The sequence below is a fragment of the Elephas maximus genome, chromosome 4, assembly GCF_024166365.1.
Source record: "Elephas maximus indicus isolate mEleMax1 chromosome 4, mEleMax1 primary haplotype, whole genome shotgun sequence".
NCBI classification, from domain to species: Eukaryota; Metazoa; Chordata; class Mammalia; order Proboscidea; family Elephantidae; genus Elephas; species Elephas maximus.
This window is the reverse complement of record NC_064822.1, coordinates 116,861,013-116,887,479: the sequence shown is the minus strand read 5'-3', so window position 1 is coordinate 116,887,479 and position 26,467 is coordinate 116,861,013. Positions and strand designations below refer to the sequence as shown.

The window sequence follows — 26,467 nt, the reverse complement described above, 5'->3', positions numbered from 1 at the left end:
TTGCCCATTTTTTAATTGGATTGTTTGTCTTTTTGCTGAATTGTAGTTCTTTGTATATTCTGGATATTAAACACTTATCAGACATATGATTTGCAAATATTTTCTCCCATTCTGTAGGGTGTCTTTTCACTTTCTTGATAATGTCCTTTGATGTACAAAATTTTTAATTTGGATGAAGTCCATTTTATCTATTTTTTCCTTTGTTGCCTGTGCTGTTGGTATCATTTTTAAGAAAACATTGTCAAATACAAGGCCATGAAGATTTCCCCCTATTTTTCTACTAAAAGTTTTATGGTTTTAGCTCTTAAACATAGGTCTTTAATCCATTTTGAATTAATTTTTGTATATGGTGTAAGGTAAGGGCCCAACTTTATTCTTTTGCATGTGAATATCTAGTTTTCCCAGTACCATTTGTTGATGAGACTGTTCTTTCTCCATTGAATGGTCTTGGCACTCTTGTTGAAAATCAGTTGACCATAGATGTGTTATTTAGTTTCACCTTTCATTTAACCCTTAAAAATATTCTAATTCTCTGGTGAAGTTCTCCAACTCTTCTCTGTTCTGATAACTGCGATACTGGCTTCACCTGGAAATCTGCTCCAACTATCTCTACTTTTTTTAAATGCCCTTTTTCTTTTTTTCTTTCTTATATGAAGTCCTTTAAAACTGTTTTTGGCATACTGAGTAATTTTTGCTTGAATTCCTGATATCGTGTATGAAAAACTAGAGGTTCCTGCTGGTGTTATTGTTCTTCAAGGGGTATTTAGTGTCCTTCTGGCACGGTGATAGCACTGGTAGATCACTTTAAGCTAGTAGAGGAAAATTTATTCTTTGTTAGAACTGTTCTTTTCTGAGTTGCCCTTCCTCTTAGGGCATAGCCTTTTTCAGACCTCAACTGGCAACCTGGCCTTTACCCTCTTTTGCTGGTCTGCCTTGCAGGAGGGAGCTCTCTTACTTTGGGGTGAAGGTGATATGTCTGAGCCCAGGTACTTCGAGACCAGGATGGCTGAGAAAGAGACATTATCGTGGTGTCTCCAGGAGGTTTAAGACTGAGCCAGTCTTGAAGTCAAGGAGACCTATGGCAAGGAGCTCAAAGAAGCCTGTAAGTCAACTGTGGACAATAGCGAGAGAAGGAAACCATAGTCTCGGAAGGTTCAGGGCCACAATGAACTACTCCAGCAGTCCTGGGGTCCATCCTCCAGACTCTTCCTGCACTAAAACATGGGGAAATTTAGTTTCATGCCTATGGTCTTATGTGGTCTGGAAGGAGTAAAGGAAGTGGGGAAGCTAAAAAAGAGTCCAGGCTGATCAGACCTGGAGAGTGACTTACCTGAATCTCCACTTTGTTTTGAGGAGGGAGCTGAAACCCAGAGATTGGTGACACTCTAATCTAGACACACATAGTGAGGTGTTGAAGGAGGCAGCTTACTTAGATTTTGAATGTTGAAAGAGCCCTTCAAGCTATGTAGTGTAAGGTGTTCCTGGGATGGGGCTGGCTTATTGTGAACTATGGGTCACAGTTGTTTCTGGGAAGGGACGGGAAGGTGTAGGTTTTTGAGAATCTTCTTGGGCAATCTGAACAAGGATATGTGGGGGCATGTCTTGGGAACCTGAGAAATGCTTAAAAACATTCCTTTCAATTTAGAGCTCAGGACAGGAAGGGTGTGCTGAGAAAGTAAATCTGGGTACATTTCCAACCTGGACAGACCTTGAGTGGATTAAAATCCTGGAGGACAGGTACATGTTGTCTCTGTCCTTAGTGATGAATTGCATGGAGCATGTGTGGACTACCTGCCACCCCTGTATCCGGCACTTGCTCTTTTACCTCCCTCTGAGCTACACACTCATCGTCCTGGTGGATCCTGTGATCTCCTGGGGCTCCCCAGTGGTTGCCAAGGCCCTGTGAAGACAGGACTGGGATGAATGGTGGGGCAGATTGGTATGCTGTGTGAGGAGGGATGCATCAGGGAAGGGAAATAGGGTGAAGGGAGACAGCTCTCAAGCCACCAGGGGCACCTGCTTACTCTCTCCTGACTCCTGTCCCAAGCTTCTTCTGAGACATTTCTCAGAATTCTTGCTGTATTTGGAGGAAAAAAACAAGTTTTGCTGCTTAGAAATGGGGACTCAATTGCACCCGTCGATTGGTGCTTTGTTGCCTAGGGTGGACCCTGAAGTCTCTGAACCTCATGGCCCTTCCTGCCTCCATGAGGAATCTGCACTTTTGGAGACAGTGTGAGCAGAAGAGAAGAGGCCCCTTCCTCAGGGTATGTATTGGTTCCCCTCCTCAGGGTGTATGTTGGCCCTGGCCTGACTACACACTCCCATGGATTGAAATGGCCTGGTAAAGAAAACTTGTGAATCAGGTGACCTCTTCTGAAAATACCTATGAGGATAGGAGTTGGGGGAGAACCTCCATTGGACCATCAGGCCTCAGTACCAACTGAACAGGGATTGGCTGGGAGGGAACCTCAAGAGAGATCCTGGCAGAGGACACAGAAACAAATTGACCTCTTTTGAAAATACCTATGAGGGTGGGAGTTGGGGGAGAACCTCCATTCGGGGCCAATCAGGCCTCAGTGCCAACTCAATAGGGATTGTCTGGGAGGGGACCTCAAAAGGGATCCTGGTAGGGGACACAGAAAGAAATTTTGCTTCTGATTATTTGATTTCTTCTGATTATTTTTGCCATAAAATGAAAGTTTAAAGTTCACTTATTCCTAGTGATTTTAACTATGGCGTAGGGAGGGTTGGGGTATGAGTCTAGAAGAAGAGTCAGGTGCCTTCATGGAGGTCAAGGGATGAGTGAGTTGACCCGTGGAGAGAGTTGAAGGGGGAAGTTGAATTATTGTTGACCTCTCTCCTGTCCATCCCTGCAAAGAAGAGTGGGGCAACTGTTTCTTTTCCAGAATTTCTCCAGTAGTCTGCAGTCACAGGATTGGACACAAAGATGGGAAAACAAAAGAGGTTCATAAGGAACTGGCAGGGCCCAGATCCCTTCCCTGGGGGAAATTCAAGCCCTCCTGCTCTGCGGCAGCCTCCTTCTGGCCTTCAGTCACTGTCCCTTCTGTGAGAGCCACCCTACCTCCATCCTCTGCCATCTCTCAAGTTCCAAGCTCAGAACCTGTCTGCAAAGAAAAAAAACCCCAGTAATGGAGTGAGAGTCATGTCTGGATCCCCAGTCTTCCATATTCTGCTAACCTTTGTTGAGCACCTATTGTATGCTGGACAGAAATTCCTTTGATTTACCCAGTTCTTCCTGGGATCATGGTTCTCTGTCTTTGTCCTCTAAGTATGGACTCAACAGAGAATGCACTGGCAGAAAATCATGTAGACTCCAGGGCTAAACGTCGTTAAAAGATACCTCCCCAGTCATTTTGGGACTTCTCCCTCATTGCAAAGATTAGGAAATGGAGGCTTTAGGAAATGTTATGTTGTTGCAAATGACAGAATCCTGGGCTTAAACAGAAAGTGAGGTCAGAGGTCACTGTGTCATTCATTCAGAAACTTTCCCATTCTTATTATATTCTTTTCATACACATACACACAGACACCAAACAACAAACAAAAAAAATGATTGCTGATTTATTTTTATAGTCTCCTGGGGGTAAGTGCTGGAGATGTGGATTCACCTTCAGGTGTCTTCTCCAGAAGGTGTCAGAGAACTGTGGGTTGGCTGGATCTCTGCTTCCTACTGCCACCTCCTGAGGGTTAGGAATCTCTGGCCCTTGGTGCTGGACTCCTCCTACCTCCCTCCCCAACCCCTCCCCCTCCCCCACCCCTCCCCCTCGCCCCCCCAGCACGGAGGCTGGACTTATGGTCCAGAGCAAGGGCTGCCACTCAAGGGTGCTGACTTTGCTAGGAGGGAACAAGAACTGCGGTGAAAAAGCAGCCCAATGTAAACCAGCCAGAGTCGCAACCAAGACTCTCAGCAGAGTCTGCCTTCCCCTCCTTCCAAGCTTCTTTCCTGGGGAGGGAGCCAGGTCCGGTGTGGTGGATCTGAGCCGGCGCTGGAGCCCAGTCCAACAGAGTCCACAGGAGGTGTAAGGTCAGGGGAGGCTGTCTTTCACCCTTCCCTTTGCTGTCCTGGCCCTTTCTAGGCAGCGTAGAGTTGGTGACTCCCCTTCGGCAACTCTTCATCCCCTCCCACCGCCCAGATTTTCCGTTCTTGCGGGGAAGGCGTGTGGCTTCTTCCTTTCTAGATTCCTCCCCCCCGCCCCCGCAGCTGTTCCCTCAGACTTTGTAGGGGGCTGTATGCAGGGTAGTGCTGGAAACGGGTTTGTGCAATTAACCTTCATTTTCAGCTCTTTCTAGTTCCCATTGTCGTTTCCTACGCCTCTGCGCCTTTACAGGGCCCATACTGGAGAGAGAAGGGGGAATGGGTGAGGAGAGTTCTGACGTTGAGAGAGTGGTCACTACGTGGCTGAGCTGAGGCTTCTCTAGGCGACATCCCCGCAGACGTCCCCGCCGAGACTGCAGCGCCCATCGCACCACCAGGGGACGATAGTCTCAGGTGGAGCGAGCACGGGACTCTGGTGCGCAGTTTTATGCGTGAACAGCTGGCGCTCCCCAGGACTCCGGTGGGGTTGTTTGTGTTGGGACGCCCTGTGCAGGAGATTGGTAGCTGTGAAGTCTTCACTCGGGAATCTCGTCTGCAGCCTTTTTCGTTTATCTGCCCTCTGCGGCTTCCAAGTGAGTGAGTCTCTCCCCAGGTTCCTCTCCTCCTTTCCTGCTTCTCCTAGGACCAAGCAGAGCTGGAACTTCCTGAGACAACAGGGAGGAGTGGACCTACTGAGAGACAGTGGCTGGGAAGAGGTACACTTGGATGGATAAGTGGCTGGGAAGGCGGTCCTTGGGGAATCCAACGGTATTAGAACTGGGATCAATACAGCAGAATCCACAAGTTGGGGCCAGAGTCAATAATGCTTAGGAAAAGAATTAAACAGGAAGAAACTTGAGGACTCCATGCCACAAAGCCTGGAGGCCAGCCTACCTGCACAGCCTTTGTGATTACTGAGGCCAGGACTTTTTTCTGATTCTAGCCTCTCTAACACTGTTCCCTGGAAGACATGTGGCTCTACCTGGTTGGTTTCCCGAGCCTGTACTACCTTCTGCGCTGGTACCGGGAGAGGCAGGTGGTGAGCCACCTCCGAGACAAGTATGTCTTTATCACGGGCTGTGACTCGGGCTTTGGAAACATGTTGGCCAGGCAGCTGGACCTGCGAGGCTTGCGAGTGCTGGCTGCATGTCTGACGGAGCAGGGGGCAGAGCAACTGAGGGGCCAGACGTCAGACAGGCTGGAGACGGTGACTATGGATGTCACCCAGACAGAGAGCATTGCTGCAGCCACCCAGTGGGTGAAGGAGCGCGTGGGGGACAGAGGTACCACCCAGATTCCCATTTGTGTCTGTTTGTCTCTCTCTGTGTGAATGGGAGATCTTGCTTCTGCTACTTGGGTGGATTCCGAAGGTGTGTTTCAGGTTGGATTAATACTTCTTCACCTCACCCACCATGCCAGCCTGAACCCCTTCTCTTTTCCACTCTGTCTTCCTCCCACCCCATCTCCATTTGGGAGCTCTGTAGTTTTGGTGAGTTTGCACTGATGAGAATTTGGTCTTTCAGAATGCATATCTATCTATCATCTCCCCTCCCCCTAAAGCCAAAGTTCTTGATTTACTTGAGGCTGAGTCCCAAGGTTAGAGATCAAAGTCAAGTTTCTGACTGAAGGGTGGAGACTGGAGCACCTCCCAGAAGGCTTGAGTGGGAGGTTGGCAGGCAGTGCTGGAGCCGGCCTCAAGTTCTCAGCATTTCACTATGTTCTTCCTGGTGACCCATTGTCACCTATGGAGAGAATTAAGATAAGCCCCGTTTTCGGATGAGGACACTGAACTTTCAGAGCTTGCTGTCCAAAAAACCAAACCCAATGTGCCCTTGAATTGATTCCAACTCATAACAACACTAAAGCCCAGTGTAGCACTGCCCCATAGGATTTCCACAGCTGTAAATCTTTAAGGAAGCAGACTGCCGCATCTTTCTCCTGCAGAGCCGCCTGTGGGTTTGAACCCTGGTTGCCAGCCAAGTGCTTAACCACCGCACCACCAGAGCCTCTTATAACTTGCTTTAGGACTGTCAAATAACTAGTAAGGGGCCAGTATTCTGTCTTATTTTGGGAGGAAAAAAGACCACTAACTTCTTTCATCTGATTATAAATGGAAAACATAGTCATTGTGGAAAACACAGAAAAATATAAAGATAAAACAAAGGCCCATAATTTCACCATCCACAGATAACCACTGTTAATGTTGTGACATACATGGGATTATATTTTGCACATAGTTGTATTCTTTTCACTGAAAAAATGATGAGCAGTTTTACAACAAAATGAAATTTTCTTCAAAAACTTACTGCTTAGTAATTTAGAATATCCTATTGCTATGAGTCAGAATTGACTGGACTACTGCCAACAACGATGACATCCTTTTACTCTACCCCCATACTTGTTGCCAACCGGTCGGTTCTGACTCATGACAACCCCTTGTGTTACAGAGTAGAACTGCTCCACAGGGTTTTCTTCGCTGTCATCTTTTACTATATCATCACGTATTTAAACAGTACCTTATTGATATTGAAATTGTTCCTATATTTTATTGTCATAAATCTCTTTTTAACTCAATCTCTAATTTCTATAAACAGGTATCTTGATTGGGTTCTTAGAAATAAAATATCTAGGCCAAAGCATTTGCATTTCTTTAAAAGCAGGGAAGGTTTCTGAGCAGGGGAGGGACTTGTTTCTCTGGACCAACACTTCCAGAGTCAGAAGCCACCACCCCTGCTCTAAATCAGCTTAACTCCCTCCCCGCCCCCTGCTGTGCTGAGGTTGGTGGGTTGGTAACTCTGGTTATTCAAAGTCCTTGGGGTTTTCCAGAGGGGTTCCCTGAAAGCTGGGTGGGCTTGGCACTGAGGGAGATGGGGCAAGGGTGGCCATCTAAGCAAGAGAGAGGGAGGAGAGGGTGATATTTTCTGGGGCAGAGGGTGGAGTCTGGGCACTGGGGTGTGGGGTGATCACAGCTGGGACTCTTCCCCAAAGCCTACTCTTGGACTTCCCAGCATGGAGGGCAAACTTTGCTTCCTGCCTGGATGCTGCTCAGTATCGATGCAAGTGGCTTCAAGGATAGTCCTCTGACGTGAAATGCAGGACTCTTCTCCACCTTCCCCCCAAACTGGCATTTCAGGTCTGTCTGTTCCAACCAAGCTGTGCGTGGATATCAGCTTTGTCTTTTTTTTCTTTTTCTATTTTTCTTTTATGGTCTGTCTTCCTTATTGTTGCTGTCTTCCTGCTTTCCTCATTTCTTCATTAGGTAGTTGTTGAGCACTCACTATATAAGGTGTCCATTAAAATGTGAAAATGTAGGTGACCATATATAATGTCATTAATGTGTAAAAAGCCAAAACATTCTTCTCTGAGTTTCTAGACTAGAGGAGAAACTGTATTTCTTTAATATCAGTTCCTGCATTCATCGAGTATGGGGAATTACCCACTATCTACCAGACCCTTCTGGGCCATGAAGAATGAAAGGAGGAGGAAGACATAGTTACTGACCTCCAGCAGCTTACAGGATCTGCAAACTCCACACCCTGCAGATACCATGGGATTATTTATTCTAACCTACTCCCCCTATCCAATGTCTATTGCAGTCTATTCACTCAATAGGAATGTGAATTTGGACCATAACTGTGTACACACTGGACATGCTCACATTGTCTCTTCTCTAATTTTCCACTATCTCCAGGTCTCTGGGGCCTGGTGAATAATGCTGGCATCTCTGTACCCTCGGCACCCAATGAATGGCTGACCAAACAGGACTTTGTGAAAGTACTGGACGTGAACCTGCTGGGGGTGATCGAGGTTACCCTGAGCATGCTGCCGCTAGTGAGGAAGGCGAGGGGCCGCGTGGTCAATGTCTGCAGTGTCATGGGCCGGATATCCTTTTGTGGTGGGGGCTACAGCATCTCCAAGTATGGTGTAGAGGCCTTTTCAGACTCCCTCAGGTATGGAACTGGGACAGAGGCACCTCCCCAGCTCTCCTGCTTCTGTTCTTCAGGAGCCTTTTCCTGGGGATTCATTTATTCAAGGAGACCTTAGACCCCTTCTTGGAAACCTCTCTTTTACTTTGTGGTCTTCCTCCCTCACTTAATTGGATGACCATTCATTGGAAACCACCTTTCAATGTTCTGAGTAGAAGGAGGGGCCATAGAGTTTAGTGAAACATACCCCTGCCCTGGAGTAGGGCTCACTGCTGGGAATTGTCTGAGGCAGAATTGGAACAGGGACACCTTTGCTCCTGAGTGCATGTGCATATCCATTGTGATATTCTCTGTCAGGGAATGATGACCTCCATCGTTTGAATGTTGGCCTCCGCTCATTTGACTCCATTCAGCAGGTATTTACTGGTCACTTGTATGAAAAAAAAAAAATTTTTTTTTTTGTATGAGTGCTCAGTGAGTCCTAGGACAACAAGATCTGGGTCCTGACCTACAAATTCTCACAGCTGAGAGAAGGACAAGAGATCTCAAAACATTGCTGTCTTCTCTTGTAATGCTTGGACCAATATATCCCCGGAAGCCTCTGGTTGAGGGGAGGTCTGAGCTGAGGATTGAAAGATAAGGAGTCAGCCTGACAACCAGGCATAGAAGGGCTTTTGGAAAGAAGCCCCTTGGCTGAGGGCTTCACATCAGCAGAGGCCCAGGCTGAGGGTGAGCACACTGCCTGTACTATGGAAACTCCAGGGAGGGAGGACAAGGCTGGGCCCGGGCAAGTCGCTGGGGAGGTGGGCACAGGTGGTCTTGGGGAGGGCCTTCGGGCCCTGGAGAGGCACTGGCACTTCATGCTGTTGGCAGTGGAAGCTCATGGAAGGGAGTTAATCAGGGCAGCTACTTGGTCAAATCAACCTCAGGAGACTGCTCCAACTGCTATGGTAGGGATGGCTCTGAGGGTGGGGAGGTAAGTCTGAAGGCAGAGAGACACTCCTTAGAAGACATGTGCACGAGCTGAGCTGAGAGATGACCAGTGGTTTACTGGGCAGGGAAGACAGGCAAGGCACAGGAGACTATGCAGGACCTAAAACCGGCAAGGCTTAGTGATGATTGGAGGTGGGGAAAATAGGTGATAACATATCAGCTCAATATTATCTGTCAGAACAAGGACAGGGGCCAACTGTGGAACAGACCATCAATTGTTCATATGCAAGTCAAGTTGAAGGTGAAGAGAATTAAAACAGGTCCATAAAAAAAAAAAAAAACTTCGACTATATTCCACCTGAACTTGGAGACTGTCATGGATTGAACTGTGTCCCCCAAAAATATGTATATCAATTTGGCTAGGCCATGATTCCCAATATTGTGTGATTGTCCACCATTTTGTCATCTGATGTGATTTTCCTATGTGTTGAAAATCCTATCTCTATGATGTTACTGAGATGGGATTACTGGCAGTTATGTTAATGAGGCAGAATTCAATCTACAAGATTAGATTGTGTCTTAAGCCACTCTCTTTTGAGATACAAAAGAGAGAAGCCAGCAGAGAGACATGGTGACCTCAAACCACCAAGAAACAAGAGTTAGGAGAATAGCACGTCCTTTGGACCTGGGGTCCCTGTGCTGAGAAGCTCCTTTACCAGGGCATATTGATGACAAAGCCCTCCTCCCGAGAGCTGACAGAGAGAGAAAGCCTTCCCCTGGAGCTGGCACCCTGAATTCGGACTTCTAGCCTCCTAAACTGTGAATAAATTTTTCTTAGCTAAAGTCCTCCACTTGAGTTATTTCTGTTATAGCAGAACTAGATGACTAAGACAGAGAACATCTCAAGAATAGATTTGCTGTATTGAACACTAATGACTGAAGGCCAGATGAGTTGTGGGAAGACATCAAGGACATCATACATGAAGAAAGTCAAAAGGCCATTAAAAAGACCAAAGTGGAAGTGGGGCCAAGATGGCGGAGTAGTCAGATGCTTCTGCTGATCCCTCTAACAGCAAAAACCTGAAAAGCCAAGTGAAACAATTATGTTTATGACAAGCTAGGAGCCCTGAACATCAAAGGCAAAGTTAGAAAACAGACTGAGTGGCAGGGGGAAGGAGAGACGGTTCAGAAGCAGAGAGAAGTTGCCGGACCTGAATCTGCAGGAACCCTCAGGCACCATTCCCTGGAGTGACTGTGGCAGGTTGGCAGTAGCGTTCTGGCCACAATTTCCTCAGGGAGAGACAGCCAGCCACACAGCCTACTCACACCTTTGGAACCAGAGAAGAAGAACAGTGCTCTCCTCAAAAGCTAAGTACCTGCATATATTTTACTGTGCCCCCAGCCCCCAAGCCAGCTTCAGTGGCTGTTGATTTCCCTTGGCCTGAGATAGGTCCTGTTGAGCACTCTGAGCCATTCTCCCAGCCTTGGAGAAGGAATAAATTCACAACTGGGGGAAAAGATAATCTGCCAACTCCACTAACCTGGGGAGCTCAGGACGGAAGTGTCTCCTGTCCAGGCATAATCAGTCCTTGGACTATGAATACCTTTCCCCTCTGCATGGCCCTGTGTGGGCCTATTTCAGGAGAATAGGCCCTTGTTGCAGACAGCAACTGTTTTGCTGTGTGGTGGAGAGGTGGGTGTTTGATGTTTGACAACACTTTGCCTATTAAACAGGGTCCTCACCTACCCACATCAGGGGCCTAAGGACTGGTGGCTCCACCCACATCACCCAACCACCTGTGACAAGGGTCCAAGGATAACTGGTACCTCCCAGTCCTTACAACCAAAAGCATTGGGTGCCCGTGGTCAGTCTGCAGAGCTCATCCACCTGTGCGCTCTAGGGAACAGGGACATACTTTCCTCACAGATGGTCGGGGATGGTTGTCAGCCCCCTGCCTTGTTGAAAGCATGGCCTCCTGCTGCAACCAGATACCTGTGTGTACACCAATCACCTCTGCTCCTCTGAGACTGTAGGACAGAACCTGTACCACACACTTGATGGCCAACTACCTGGACACCTGAGCTGAATCCATACAAGAAAAATGAATGGACTACTAGGCTCATATACCTGATAACAGCTCTAGCCATCTGGTGAGAGGACGTTAGCACTTCAAAGGCGAAAATAAGCTAGCTTACTCAAGCAACCTATTTGGGCATATCAAAACAAAACAAAGCAAGAAGCTAGGATACAGTAAGCAAACATAAAATAAACTAATACAGTAACTTATAAATGGCTCAGAGACAAGAGTCAAAATCAAATCACATAAAGAAGTAGACCCTGATCGCTTCAACAAGCTCTTAAAACAAAGAATCAAGGGATCTTCTGGATGAAGGTGCCTTCCTGGAATTATCAGATGCAGAATACAAAAGATTAATATACAGACCACTTCAAGACATCAGGAATGAGATCAGGCAATAAGCAGAAGAAGCCAAGGAACACACAGATAAAGCAGTTGAAGAAATTAAAAAGGTTATCCAAGAACATAAAGAAAATTTTAATAAGCTGCAAGAATCCATAGAGAGACAGCAATCAGAAATTCAGAAGATTAACAATAAAATTACAGAATTGGACAACTCAATAGAAAGTAACAGGAGCAGAATTGAGGAAGTGGGAGGCAGAATTAGTGAGATTAAAGATAAAACACTTGGCACCAATACAGTTGAAGAAAAATCAGATAAAAGAATTAAAAAAAAAAAATGAAGAAACCCTAAGAATCACATGGGACTCTATCAAGAGAAATAACCTCCGAGTGGTTGGAGTACCAGAACAGGGAGGGATACAGAAAATACAGACAGAATTGTTGCAGATTTGTTGGCAGAAAACTTCCCTGATATTATGAAGGATGAGAAGATATCTATCTAAGATGCTCATTGAACTCCACATAAGGTAAATCTCAAAAGAAAGTCACCAAGACACATTATAATCAAACTTGCCAAAACCAAAGATAAAGAGAATTTTAAGAGTGGCTAGGGATAAATGAAAAGTCACCTACAAAAGAAAGTCAATAAGAATAAGCTTGGACTACTCAGCAGAAACCATGCAGGCAAGATGGCAATTGAATGACTTATATAAAGCATTGAAGGAAAAAAAATTGCCAGCCAAGAATCATATATCCAGCAAACTGTCTCTCAAATATGAATGTGAAGTTAGGACATTTCCAGATAAAACAGAAGTTTAGGGAATTTGTAAAAACCAATCCAAAACTACAAGAAATACTAAAGAGAGTTCTCTGGTTAGAAAATCAATAATATCAGATATCAATCCAAGACTAGAACACAAGACAGAGCAATCAGATGTCAGCCCAGATAGAGAAATCACAAAAATAAATCAAGATAAAAAAAATGCTCAAAATGGGAAACAGTGATGTCATTATGTAAAAGAAGAAAACATTAAAACAGTAAAGAGGGACTAAGAAATGTAGTCATAGATCTTTCATATGGAGAGGTAGACAAGGTGATATAAAGAAATAAAAGTTAGGTTTAAACTTAGAAAAATAAGGGTAAACATTAAGGTAACCACAAAGGAGATTAACAAACCTACTCATCAAAATAAAATACAAGAAAAAAAAATAGAGACTCAGCAGAAACAAAATCAATGACAACGAATAAGAGGAAAAGTCAATATATAAAGATAAACTACTCAGCACAAAAAATTAAGTGGGAAAAAGAAACTGCTAACAACACACAAAAAAAGACATCAAAACAATAGCACTAAACTCATACCTATCCATAATTACGCTGAATGTAAATGGAGTAAATGTACCAATAGAGAGACAGACAGTGGCAGAATGGATTAAAAAAAACACACACACACAATCTGTCTATATGCTGCCGACAAGAGACACAGTTTAGACTTAGAGACACAAACAAACTAAAACACAAAGGATGGAAAAAAATATATCAAGCAAGCAAGAATCAAAAAAAAGGAGTGGCAATATGAGTTTCTGACAAAATAGAGTTTAAGTTAAATTTATCACAAAGAATAACGAAGGACACTATATAATGATTAAAGGAACAATATACCAGGCGTGTATAATCATATTAAATATTTATGCACCCAATGACAGGACTGCAAGATACATGAACTCTAACAGCATTGAAAAGTGAGATAGCTCCACAACTATAGTAGGAGACTCCAACAGACCACTTTCAGTGAAGGACAGAACATCCATAAAGAAGGTCAATAAAGACATGGAAGATCTAAATGCCACAATCAACCAACTTGACCTCATAGACATATACAGAACACTCCATCCAACAGCAGCCAAGTCTACTTTCTTTTCTAGTGCACATGGAACATTCTCTAGAATAGACCACATATCAGGTCATAAAGCAAGCCTTAGCAGAATCCAAAGCATTGAAATATTACAAAGCATCTTCTCTGACCATAAGGCCATAAAAGTAGAAATCAGTAACAGAAAAAGCAGGGAAAAGAAATCAAACACTTGGAAACTGAACAATACTCTGCTCAAAAAAGACTGGGTTATAGAAGACATTAAGGAAGGAATAAAGAAATTCAGAGAATCCAATGAGAATGAAAACACTTCCTATCAGAACCTTTCGGACACAGCAAAAGCAATGCTCAGAGGTCAATTTATATCAATAAATGCACACATCCAAAAAAGAAGAAAGGGCCAAAATCAAAGAATTATCCCTACAACTAGAACAAATAGAGAGCAACAAAAGAAACTCGCAGGTACCAGAAGAAAGGAAATAATAAAAATTAGAGCAGAATTAAATGAAATAGAGCACAGAAAAACAGTTGAAAGGGTTAACAAGACCAAAAGCTGGTTCTTTGAAAAAATTAAGAAAATTAATAAATCATTGGCCAAACTGATTAAAGAAAAACAGGAGAGGAGGCAAATAACCAGAATGAGAAATGACATGGGCAATATTACAAGAGACCCAACTGAAATTAAAAGAATTGCATCAGATTACTATGCAAACCTGTACTCTAACAAATTTGAAAACCTAGAAGAAATGGATGAATTTCTAGAAACACACTACCTACCTAAACTAACACAAACAGAGGTAGAACAACTAAATAAACCCATAAAAAAAGAAGAGATTGAAAAGATAATTTGAAAACTCCCAACAACAACACAAAAAAACCCTGGTCCAGATGGCTTTACTGGAAGCTCTACCAAACTTTCAGAGAAGAGTTAACACCATTACTACTAAAGGTATTTCAGAGCATAGAAAAGGACAGAATACTCCCAAACTCATTGTATGAAGCCAGCATATCTCTGATACCAAAACCAGTAAAGACACCACAAAAAGAGAAAATTACAGATCGATATCCCTCATGAACTTAAATGCAAAAATCCTCAACAAAATTCTAGCCAATAGAATCCAACAACATATCAAAAAAATTATTCACCATGACCAAGTATGCAGAGATTCATACCAGGTATGCAGAGATGGTTCAACATTAGAAAAACAATTAATGTAATCCATCATATAAGTAAAAGACAAGAACCATATGATCTTATCAATTGATGCAGAAAAGGCATTTGACAAATTTCAACATCCATTCATGATAAATACTCTCTGCAAATTAGGAATAGAAGGAAAATTCCTCAACATAATAAAGGGTGTTTATACAAAGCCAACAGCCAACATTATCCTAAACGGAAAGAGCCTGAAAGCATTCCACTTGAGATTGGGAACCAGACAAGAATGCCCTTTATCACCACTCTTATTCAACATTATGCTGGCACTGCTAGCCAGAGTAGGTAGACTAGATAAAGAAATAAAGGGCATCCAGATTGGTAAGAAAGAAGTAAAAGTATCTCTGTTTGCAGATGACATGATCTTATATATAGAAAACCCTAAAGAATCCTCAAGAAAACTACTGAAACTAATAGGAGAGTTCAGCAGACTATCAGGATACAAGGTAAACATACAAAAATCAGTTGGATTTCTCTACACCAACAAAAAGAACATGGAAGAGGAAATCACCAAATCAATACCATTTACAGCAGCCCCCAAGGAGACAAAATATTTAGGAATAAATCTTACCAGATACGTAAAAGACCTATATAAAGAAAACTACAAGACACTACTGCAAGAAACCAAAAGAGACCTACATAAGTGGAAAAACATTCCTTGTTCATGGATAGAAGGACTTAACGTTGTCAAAATGTCTATTCTACCAAAAGCAATCTATGGATACAATGCAGTTCTGATCCAAATTCTAATGACATTTTTTAATGAGATGGAGAAACAAATCATCAGCTTCATATGGAAGGGAAAGAGGCCCTGGATAAATAAGGCATTACTGAAAAAGAAGAACAAAGTAGGAGGCCTTACTTTACCTGATTTTAGAACCTATTATAACGCCACAGTAGTCAAAACAGCCTGGTACTGGTACAACAACAGATACATGGACCAATGGAACAGAATTGAGAATCCAGACATAAATCCATCCACATATGAGCAGCTGATATTTGACAAAGGTCAGGTAAATGGGGAAAAGACAGTCTCTGTAACAAATGGTGCTGGCATAACTGGATATCCATCTGCAAGAAAATGAAACAAGACCCATACCTCACACCATACACAAAAACTAACTCAAATGGATCAAAGACCTAAATATAAAATCTAAAACGATAAATATCACGGGAGAAAAAATAGTGACAATGCTAGGAGCCCTAATACATGGCATAAACAGTATACAAAACTTTACTAACAATGCACAAACACCAGAAGAGAAACTAGATAACTGGGAGCTCCTGAAAATCAAACACCTATGCTCATCCAAAGACTTCACCAAAAGAGTAAAAAGATTACCTACAGAGTGGGAAAAAGTTTTTAGCTATGACGTGTCCGATCAGTATCTGATCTCTAAAATCTACATCATATTGCAAAAACTCAACAACAAAAAGATAAATAACCCAATTAAAAAATGGGCAAAGATATGAACAGGCACTTCACTAAAGAAGACATTCAGGTAGCTAACAGATACATGAGGAAATGCTCAAGATCATTAGCCATTAGAGAAATGCAAATCAAAACTACAATGAGATTCCATCTCACTCCAACAAGGCTGTCATTAATCCAAATAACACAAAGTATAATAAATGTTGGAGAGGTTGTGGAGAGACTGAAACACTTATACACTGCTGGTGGGAATGTAAAATGGTACCACCACTTTGGAAATCGATTTGGCGCTTCCTTAAAAAACTTAGAAATAGAAATACCATACGATCCAGCAATCCCACTTCTTGGAATATATGCTAGAGAAATTAGAACCTTTATACGAACAGATATATGCACACCCATGTTCATTGCAGCACTGTTTACAATAGCAAAAAGATGGAAGCAACCAAGGTGTCCATCAATGGATGAATGGATAAATAAATTATGGTATATTCACACAATGGAATACTACACATCGATAAAGAACAATGATGAATCCGTGAAACATTTCATAACATGGAGGAATCTGGAAGGCATTATGCTGAATGAAATTAGTTGCAAAAGGACAAATATCGTATGAGACCACTATTATAAGAATTTGAAAAATAGTTTAAACAGAGAAGAAAACATTCTTTGATTGTTAGGAGACTAGGGAGGGAGGGAAGGAGAGGGGTATTCACTAATTAGACAGTAGACAAGAACTATTTTAGGTGAAAGGAAGGACAACACACAATACAGGACAGATCAGCACAACTGGACAAAACCAAAAGCAAAGAAGTTTCCTGAATAAACTGAATGGTTCAAAGGCCAGCGTAGCAGGGGCGGGGGTTTGGGGACCATGATTTCAGGGGACATCTAAGTCAATTGGCATAATAAAATGCATTAAAAAAACATTCTGCTTTCCACTTTGGAGTGTGGCGGCTGGGGTCTTAAACGTTAGCAAGCCGCCATCTAAGATGCATCAATTGATCTCAACCCACCTGGACCAAAGGAGAATGAAGAACACCAAAGACACAAGGCAATTATGAGTCCAAGAGACAGAAAGGACCACATAAACCAGAGACTACATCAGCCTGAGATCAGAAGAACTAGATGGTGCTGGGCTACAACCGTTGACTACCCTGATAGGGAGCTGGAGAGCAGTGGGATGCAAACTTCAAATTCTCATAAAAAGACCAGACTTAATGGTCTGACTGAGACTAGAGGAACCCCAGAGGTCATGGTCCCCAGACCTTTTGTTAGCCCAAGACAGGAACCATTCCCAAAGCCAACTTTTCAGACGGGGTTTGGACTGGACTGTGGGATAGAAAATAACACTGGTGAGGAGTGAGCTTCTTGGATCAAGCAGACACATGAGACTATGTGGGCAACTCCTGTCTGGAGGGGAGATGAGAGGGCAGAAGGTGTTGGAAGCTGGCTGAATGGACACGAAAATGAAGAGTGGAGGGAAGGAGTGTGCTGTCTTATTGGGGGAGAGCAACTAGGAGTATATAGCAAAAAAAAATATAGCAAGGTGTATATAAATTTTTGTGTGAGAGACTGATTTGATTTATAAAATTTCACTTAAAGCACAATAAAAAAAAAAAAAGACCAAAATAAATGTTAGAAGAGACTCTGAAACTTGCTCTTGAACCTAGACTAGCTAAAGCTAATGAAAGAAATGATGACGTGAAAGGGCTAAACAGAAGATTTCAAAGGGTGACTCGAGAAGACAAACTGTTACAATGAAATGTGCAAAGCGCTGGAGTTAGAAAACCAAAAGGGAAGAACATGCTTGACATTTCTCAAGCCAAAAGAACTGAAGAAAAATTCTCAAGCCTCTAGTGGCAATTTTGAAAGATTCTACTGGCAAAACATTGAACAACACGAGAAGCATCAAAAGAAGATGGAAGAAATACACGGAGTCACTGTACCAAAAAGAATTGGTGGACATTCAACAATTTTTAGAGGTGGCATTTAATCAAGAACTGATGGTATTGAAGGAAGAAGTCCAAGCTGCACTGGAGATTGGTGAAAAATAAGGCTCCAGGAATTGACAGAATACCGATTGAGATGTTTCAACAAACGGGTGCTGCGCTGGAGGTGCTCACTGTTCTATGCCAAAATTTTTGGAAGACAGCTACCTGGCCAACCAGCTGGAAAAGAGATCCGTATTTGTGCCCATTCCAAAGAAAGGTGATCCAACAGAATGCAGAAATTATCAAACAATATTATTAAATATCACATGCAAGTAAAATTTCGCTGAAGATCATTCAAAAGAAGTTGCAGCAGTACATGGACAGGGAACTTTCAGAAATTTAAGCTGGATTCACAAGAGAACGTGGAACAAGGGTGTCTTAGTCATCTAGTGCTGCTATAACAGAAATATCACAAGTGGATGGCTTTAACAACGTGAAATTTATTCTTTCACAGTCTAGTGGGCTAGAGGTCCGAATTCAGGGCACTGGCTCCAGAGGAAGGCTTTCTCTATCTGTCAGCTATGAAGGAAGGTCCTTCTCATCAGTCTTCCCTTGGTCTGGGAGCATCTCAGTGCAGGAACCTCAGGTCCAAAGGACATGCTCTGCTCCTGGTGGTGCTGCTTTCTTGGTGGTATGAGGTCCCCATGTCTCTCTGCTAATTTTTCTCTTTTATGTCTCAAAAGAGATTGCCTTAAGACACTACCTAATCTTGTAGACCTCATCAATATAACTGCTGCTAATCCATCTTTTTTTTTTTTTTAATCCATCTTATTACATCATAGTGATGGGATTTACAACACACAGGGAAATCGCATCAGATGGTAAAATGGTAGACAATCATACAATCATACAAAGGAATCGTGACCTATGCAAGTTGACAGATATTTTGGGGGGACACAATTCAGTCTATGACAACGGGATATCATTGTTGATATCAGATGGACCCTAGCTGAAAGCAGAGAACACCAGAAAGATTTTTACCTGTGTTTTATTGACTATGCAAAGGCATTTGGCTTTGGATCATGACAAATTATGGACAACATTGAGAGGAATGGGAATTCCAGAACACTAAAATGTGCTCATGTGGAAAGTACACATAGACCAAGAGGGAGTTGTTTGAACAGAGCAAAGGGATACTGCATGGTTTAAAGTCAAGATAGGTGTGCACCAGGGTTATATCCTTTTACCATACTTATTCAATTTGTATGCTGAGCAAATAATCCAAGAAGCTGGACTATACGAAGACGAATGCAGCATCAGGATTGGAGGAAGACTCATTAACAACCTGCTTTATGCAGATGACACAACCTTGCTTGCTGAAAGTGAAGAGGACTTGAAGCACTTACTGATGGAGATCAAAGACCACAGCCTTTGGTATGGATTACACCTCAACATAAAGAAAACAAAAATCCTCACAACTTGACCAACAAGTAGCATCATGATAAATGGAGAAGAGGTTAAAGTTACAAGGATTTCATTTTGCTTAGATCCACAATGAACACCAATGGAAGCAACACTCAGGAAATCAGACGATGTATTGCATTGGGCAAATCTGCTACAAAAGACCTCTTTAAAGTGTTAAAAAACAAGGACGTCACTTTAAAGACTAAGGTGCGCCTGACCTAAGCCATGGTGTTTTCAATCGCCTCATATGCATGTGAAAGCTTGGCAATGAATAAGAACACTGAAGAAGATATGATGCCTTTGAATTATGAGGTTGCCAGAAGAACAAACAAGTCTGTCTTGCATGAAATACAGCCAGAGTGCTCCTTGGAAGTGAGGATAGTGAGACTTTGTCTTTGGACATGGTTTCAGGAGGGACTAGTCCCTGCAGAAGGACATCGTGCTTGGTAAAGTAGAGGGTCAGCAAAAAAGAGAAGACCCTCAATGAGATGGACTGACATAGTTGCTGCAACAGTAGGCTCAAGCATAACAGTGATCATGGGGACGGTACAGGACCAGGCAGTGTTTCGTTCTGTTGTACAAAGGATTGTTGCTATGAGTCGGAACTGACTCAATGGCAACTAAAAACAAGCATGTCAGTGGTGCCTTGCTCCAGGATAGGTAAGATTTAGAGCTAATGAGCTTATAATATAAAATTACTTAGAAAATTATTTGACTCTATACAGAGGCAATGCCATGGTTATTATTCTCCCACTGGCCGCTGCCCTTTGCAAGTCCTCAATTTCCAGCCTATTCCACCCGGCGCGCGGTTGTAGTCCGTGTGTTTTTTCTCCAGGGGCCCCTGAAATCCTTTCCCCTGTGTCTGTTTGCTTTGCAGGAGAGAGATCTCCTCATTTGGGGTCAAGGTGGCTATTATTGAGCCTGGTTTTTTCAAGACTGAAATCATCAACACAGAGACGTTTTTAACGAAGTACCAGGAGCTGTGGGACCAGGCCAGCCCAGATGTTAAGGATGCCTACGGCAAGAAGTTCCTGGATTCCTGTGAGTGGGCTGTGGACAGTGTGGAGAGATGCAAACCCTTGTCTGGAATGCCTGGGCCCATCACTAGTTGCTCCATTAGTGTCAGGGTTCATCTTTCTGGCTCTGCCTCCTCCACAGAGTGGGGACATTCAGCCCCATTTCCATGGTCCTCTATGATCAGCTGGTAACCCACACTAAGGACCCAGGCTTACTAGACCTGGGACCACTTCTGTGAACTTCATTATTATTTTGAGGTGGAAACTGAAGCCAGAGAGGGAAGACACCCTTGGACTCATAGTAAGCTGATGTTAGAAACAGCTGGTGTTCATACCCTTAGATGCCTATTGTTAGCAGAGACCTTCATTCATGCCATGCAGTTATTCTCAGGCTGAGATCCAGACTGGTTAGTGTGGAACAACCTGCTCTAGGGGAAGGGCTAGGCCAGGGCAACCTGATTGCAATAAGTTGGGGTGACGGCTTTGGGGAAGTAGCAATTTTTAGGAACTTTTCTCCCAAAGCTGGTCCCAGGGTGGGTGGGTTGAGAGGTGGGAGTATAACCTGGGTCCTTTCTCATTCTGGACAGACATGAAAGCAATTGAAACCAAGGGAAAAAACTCCTCACCTCGTCTGTCCTTGGTGACAGACTGCATGGAGCATGCGCTGACTGCCTGCCACCCCCACACCCGGTACTCACCTGGCTGGGATGCCAAGCTCTTCTACCTCCCCATGAGCTACATGCCCACTGCCCTGGTGGACGCCATGATCTACTTGAAATCCCCAAGGCCTGCCAAGGCCATGTGAAGACAGGACTTGGGCGCCTGGTGTAGTGAATTGGGGCATGGTGTGAGGAGGAGAGATGGGTTTGGGGATGAAAATAGGATAGAGGGAGGGAGTTTCCAATTCAGCTAGGGCACCCACTTACCCCCACTGACCTCTGCCCCATTTCTCAGGACTTTAGGATATTAGGAGGAAAGAACCAAGATTTGCAGCATAGGAACAGGGACCCAACAACACTTATTGGTGCCCTGTTGTCCTGGGTGGCCACTGAAATATTTGAGCCTCGTGGCCTCTCCTGCCATCCTGAGGAATCCACACTCTGAAGTGGGTGTGAACAGAGGGGAGGAGGCCTGGCCCCCATCTGCCCTGCCTTCTGTCCATCTTCTCAAGGTCTGCAATATCAGGTGCCCTGTCTATACTATCCCACAAATTGAAATGGCCTGGAGGAGGTGAAATCACCCCTACCCTGAAGACACTTATGGGAAAGAGGGGTGGGCAGGGTGACCACCAGCCTGTCTCCCTCAGGTCACACCTGAGAGTAGGAGGCTATCCTAGCTCTGGGAGGAGGAGCTCTCTGTTGGAATCCAGAAGCTCTCTCCTCCCCTGCAAGTATGTACACTGCATTTTCTGGTGTTTGGGCCCAGGGGAACACTGCTTGGTCAGCCATCAGCACAGCGGTCCTAGAGGTGCTGGTCATGCCCAGGTCTGGGTAGGGGCAGGCAGCACTGAGCCATCCTTCTCCAGCCCAGCCAAACCCTGGGCCTTACCCGTCTCCTCTGGAACTGGAAGAGCTTCTGCCACTGGGAATACCCACCTGCTCAAACTTTGAGTGGCATCCTCTGCCTCCTGTCTACCAAGCCCACTCCATTGACTCACCCTGGAGGCAGACGTGCTGGGAGATACCTCCCAATCTAGCTCTAGAGGCGTTGGGCCAGGGACAGGTGTGAAGAAGGGGAATTTCTCCTTCCATCGCCTCTCACCTCCATCCCCTACTGGCCTCAGGTCTGTTCTTCAGGGCTGGGTCCTTGATCCGAACCCCCTTCCCGTCACCCTTGGTCCAGAATGCCAAGCCCTGCTGTTCTCCTCCAAGGTGACACCTCCTTCATTTGATTTTGGGACTGGCCTGTCTTTGTGACAGTGGTATGCAGATACACATCTGAGAGGTCGTTCACTACAGCATCTTTGGGGCCCTGACTCTGTCTGATCTCTAGTCAGGGAGATGTTGGTGATTGGAATTCTGGAATCTGTGAGGTGATCTGGCAACCAGGTTTACACTGTGTTTCCTAAGGATGATGCTGAAATTTGTTCCAAGTAACCACCCTGGGCCCAGCATCATTCTCTCTCTGCACACTATGGAATCCTGGCATAGCACCTCACTACTATACCCCTCTGCCTCATTTTCTTTCCTTTTCTGGATGACCTCTTATCTCTGACAGTTTCTTTCTTCTTTTCCCTGGCCTGTCTCCTGATAGTGTTTCCTAGAGTTCTTGTCTCAGCCCTCTGTTCCTGTCACATCTCATACCGTCTGAGAGCCTAAGACTCTGCCCTACCTCCTGCCTCCAGCTGCTCATGGAACTCGAGGCCTGTATGTGTCATATGAATGGACCTCAGGCTCACTAAGGATCATGTCAAAATGCTCTCGGTCCCTGCTTCCCATTCTTGTCCCCAGAGTGTCTTCTCTTCTACTTCTTCCATCAAGGCTTCCTATTTCTCCTTATTATTGGTCCTGCACCTGCAGACTGTATATAGATATTTTGGCAGAACATACTGTGTCTCTCCACTCTGCTCTTTTTCCAACACCTCTCCTACAGGTCTTGGGATACAAGCTTGCAGAAGGCTTCAGCCTGCCACTTGATCTATGGATTTTGGACTTGCCAGTCCCCACAATCATGTGAGCCAATCCCTTGAAGCAAATCTCTGTCTCTCTTTCTGTATGTCTGTATCTCTCTTTCTCTACTTGTATGTATACCTCACTGATTCTATTTCTCTAGAGAACTAAGACAAATAGTATTAGCATTTTAGCTACACTAAATCTTCCAATCTCTGATCATGGGATGGCTTTCCATTTACCTAGGTCTACTTCAATTTCTTTCAATAATGTTTTGTACTTTTCAGTGTACAAATATGGTACCTCCTGGGTTAAATTTATTACTAAGTATTTTATTCTTTTGATGCTGTTGTAAATGGGAATGTTTTCTTAGTTTCCTCTTTGGATTTTCCATTGCTACTGTATAGAAATACAAGTGATTTTTGCATTGGTTTTGTATCATGCATCTTTGCTAAATTCATTTGTTAGTTCTAATTTTGTGTGTGTGTGGTTTCTTGAGGTTTTTCTAGATCTAAGATTTTGTTATTTGTGAACAGTAATAGTTTTACTTCTTTTATTTCAATTTGGATGCATTTTATTTATTTTTCTTGCCTGATTCTCTAATTAGAATTTTCAGTACTAGTTGAATAGAAGTGGCAAAAGTGGGTATCCATTTCTTATTCCTGATCTGGGAAAGCTTTCATTCTGTCACCCAAAACCCACCTGTGCTGAGTTGATTCTGAATCATAGTGACCCTATAGGACAGAGTAGAACTGCCTCACAGGATTTCCAAGGCTGCAATCTTTATGGAAGCAGACTGCCACATCTTTCTCCCATGGAGTAGCTGGTGGGTTTGAACTGCTTACCTTTGGGTTAGTGGCTGAGCGCTCAACCACTGCACCACCAGGGCTCCTTATTCTTTCATCATTGATTTTTATTTCATATATGATCTTTATTATATTGAGGAAGCTTTCTTCTATTCTTGATTTATTGAGTGTTTTTATCAGGAAAGGGTGTTGAATTTTGTCAAATGCTTTTTCTATATCCATTGAAATGATCATTTTATTCCCTTTCATTCTATTAATGTGGTGTATTCTTGGGAATCAAATTGACTACATCTGTGGAAACAGATGATGGAAAAGTTCAATATCATCAGTCAGAACAAGGCCAGTGGCCGACTGTGGAATAGACCATCAATTGCTCATACGCAAGTTCAAGCCGAAACTGAAAAAAGTCAGAGCAAGTCAATGAGAGCCAAAATACAACCTTGAGTATATCCCACCTGAACTTGGAGACCATCTCAAGAATAGATTTCACACGTTGAAAACTAATGACCGAAGACCAGACTAGTTGTGGAATGACATCAAGGACCTCATACATGAAGAAAGCAAGAGGTCATTGAAAAGACAGAAAAGAAAGAAAAGGCCAAGATGGATGTCAGAAGAGACTCTGAAACTTGCTCTCAAACATCAAACACCTAAAGCAAAAGGAAGAAATGATGAAGTAAAAGAACTGAACAGAAGATTTCAAAAGGCGGCTCGAGAAGACAAAGTAAAGTATTATAATGACATGTGCAAAGAACTAGAGATAGAAAACCAAAAGGGAAGAACACGCTCGGCGTTTCTGAAGCTGAAAGAACTGAAGAAAAAATTCAAGCCTTGAGTTGCAATAGTGAAGGATTCCATGGGGAAAATATTAAACGATGCAGGAAGCATCAAAAGAAGATGGAAGGAACACCCAGAGTCATTATACCAAAAAGAATTAGTCTACGTTCAACCATTTCAAGAGGTAGCATATGCTCAGGAACTGATGGTACTGAAGGAAGAAGTCCAAGCTGCTCTGAAGGCATTGGCAAAAAAACAAGGCTCCGGGAATTGACGGAGTATCAGTTGAGATGTAGCAACAAACACATGCAGCGCTGGAGGTGCTCACTCGTCTATGCAAAGAAATATGGAAGACAGCTTCCTGGCCAACTGACTTTAAGAAATCCGTATTTATGCCTATTCCCAAGAAAGGTGCTCCACCCAAATGTGGAAATTATAGAACAATATCATTAATATCACATGCAAGGAAAATTTTGCTGAGGATCATTCAAAAGTGGCTGCAGCAGCATATCGACAGGGAAATGCCAGAAATTCAGGCTGGATCCAGAAGAGGATGTGGGACCAGGGATATCATTGCTGTTGTCAGATGGATCCTGGCTGAAAGCAGAGAATATCAGAAGGATGTTTACCTGTGTTTTATTGACTATGCAAAGGCATTCGACTGTGTGGATCATAACAAATTATGGGCAACATTGTGAAGAACGGGAATTCCAGAACACTTAACTGTGCTCATGAGGTACCTGTACATAGATCAAGAGGCAGTTGTTTGGACAGAACAAGGGGATACTGAGTGATTTAAAGTCAGGAAAGGTGTGCATCAGGAGGGAGGGAGGGCGCATTCACTAATTAGGTAGTAGACGAGAACTAATTTAGGTGAAGGGAAGGACAACACGCAGTACAGGAGAGGTCAGCACAACTGGACTAAACCAAAAGCAAAGAAGTTTCCTGAATAAACTGAACGCTTCAAAGGCCAGCATAGCAGGGCCAGGGGTTTGAGGACCATGGTTTAAGGGGACATCTAGGTCAATTGGCATAATAAAATCTATTAAGAAAACATTCTGCATCCAACTGGGGTCTTAAACGCTGGCAAGTGGCCATCTAAGATGCATCAATTGATCTCAACCCACCTGGACCAAAGGAGAATGAAGAACACCAAAGACACAGGTAAGTATGAGACCAAGAGTAAGAATAGGTCACATAAATCAGAGACTACATCAAACTGAGACCAGAAGAACTAGATGGTGCCTGGCTACAGCTGATGACTGTCATGACAGGGAACACAACAGAGAATCCCTGGAGGAGCAGGAGAGGAGTGAGATGCAGACCTCATAAAAAGAGCAGACTTAATGGTCTCACTTAGACTAGAAGGACCCCAGAGGTCATGGTCCCCAGACTTTTTGTTAGCCCAAGACAGGAACCATTCCCAAAGCCAACTCTTCAAAGAGGGATTGGACTGGAGTATAAGACAGAAAATGATACTGGTGAGGAGTGAGCTTCTTGGATCAAGCAGACGCATGAGCCTGTTTGCAGCTCCTGTCAGGAGGGGAGATGTGAAGACCGAGGGGGACAGGAGCTGGCAGAATGGACACAGAAATACAGGGTGGAGAGAAGGAGTGTGCTGTCTCATTAGGGGGTGAGCAACTAGAAGTATATAGCAAGGTGTGTATAAGGTTTTGTATGAGAGACTGACTTAATTTGTAAGCTTTCACTTAAAGCCCAATAAAATTTTTAAAAAGTTATTGATATAGGTTCACAAATGCTAATTACCACAATATTGTTGCTAATACCTCAGAAAAATTTGACAAGATCATTGAATATAAAAACACTGGCAGCAATGAAAACAATAGTGCATGCTTGTAGCGCATGCAGATGAAACCACATGATTCGAAGTGTCTTTGCAATTGGGTAATAATGACAACTCTGACCAGAGTGCATTAGAAGATTCAAAAAGTAAATTAGCA

At 43.5% G+C, this 26,467-nt stretch overlaps 1 protein-coding gene across 6 annotated transcripts; it reads left to right on the top strand.

Annotated features, from left to right (window-relative positions):
• The first annotated feature begins 3,878 nt into the window (after positions 1–3,878).
• On the top strand, positions 3,879–23,244 carry LOC126075687 (retinol dehydrogenase 16-like). Of its 6 annotated transcripts, none has more exons than XM_049883623.1 (6): positions 3,879–4,045; positions 4,740–4,812; positions 5,040–5,379; positions 7,788–8,046; positions 20,176–20,339; positions 20,902–23,244. In XM_049883623.1, the coding sequence occupies exons 3-6, from the start codon at positions 5,067–5,069 to the stop codon at positions 21,117–21,119; spliced, it is 954 nt and encodes a 317-aa protein (XP_049739580.1). In that variant the 5' UTR covers positions 3,879–4,045; positions 4,740–4,812; positions 5,040–5,066; the 3' UTR covers positions 21,120–23,244. The 6 variants fall into 6 exon arrangements, with proteins under 6 accessions (XP_049739580.1, XP_049739579.1, XP_049739578.1 ...); XM_049883622.1 differs by lacking the exon at positions 4,740–4,812 and adding an exon at positions 4,350–4,689; XM_049883621.1 differs by having other exon boundaries at positions 4,350–4,812.
• Positions 23,245–26,467: the final 3,223 nt, after the last annotated feature.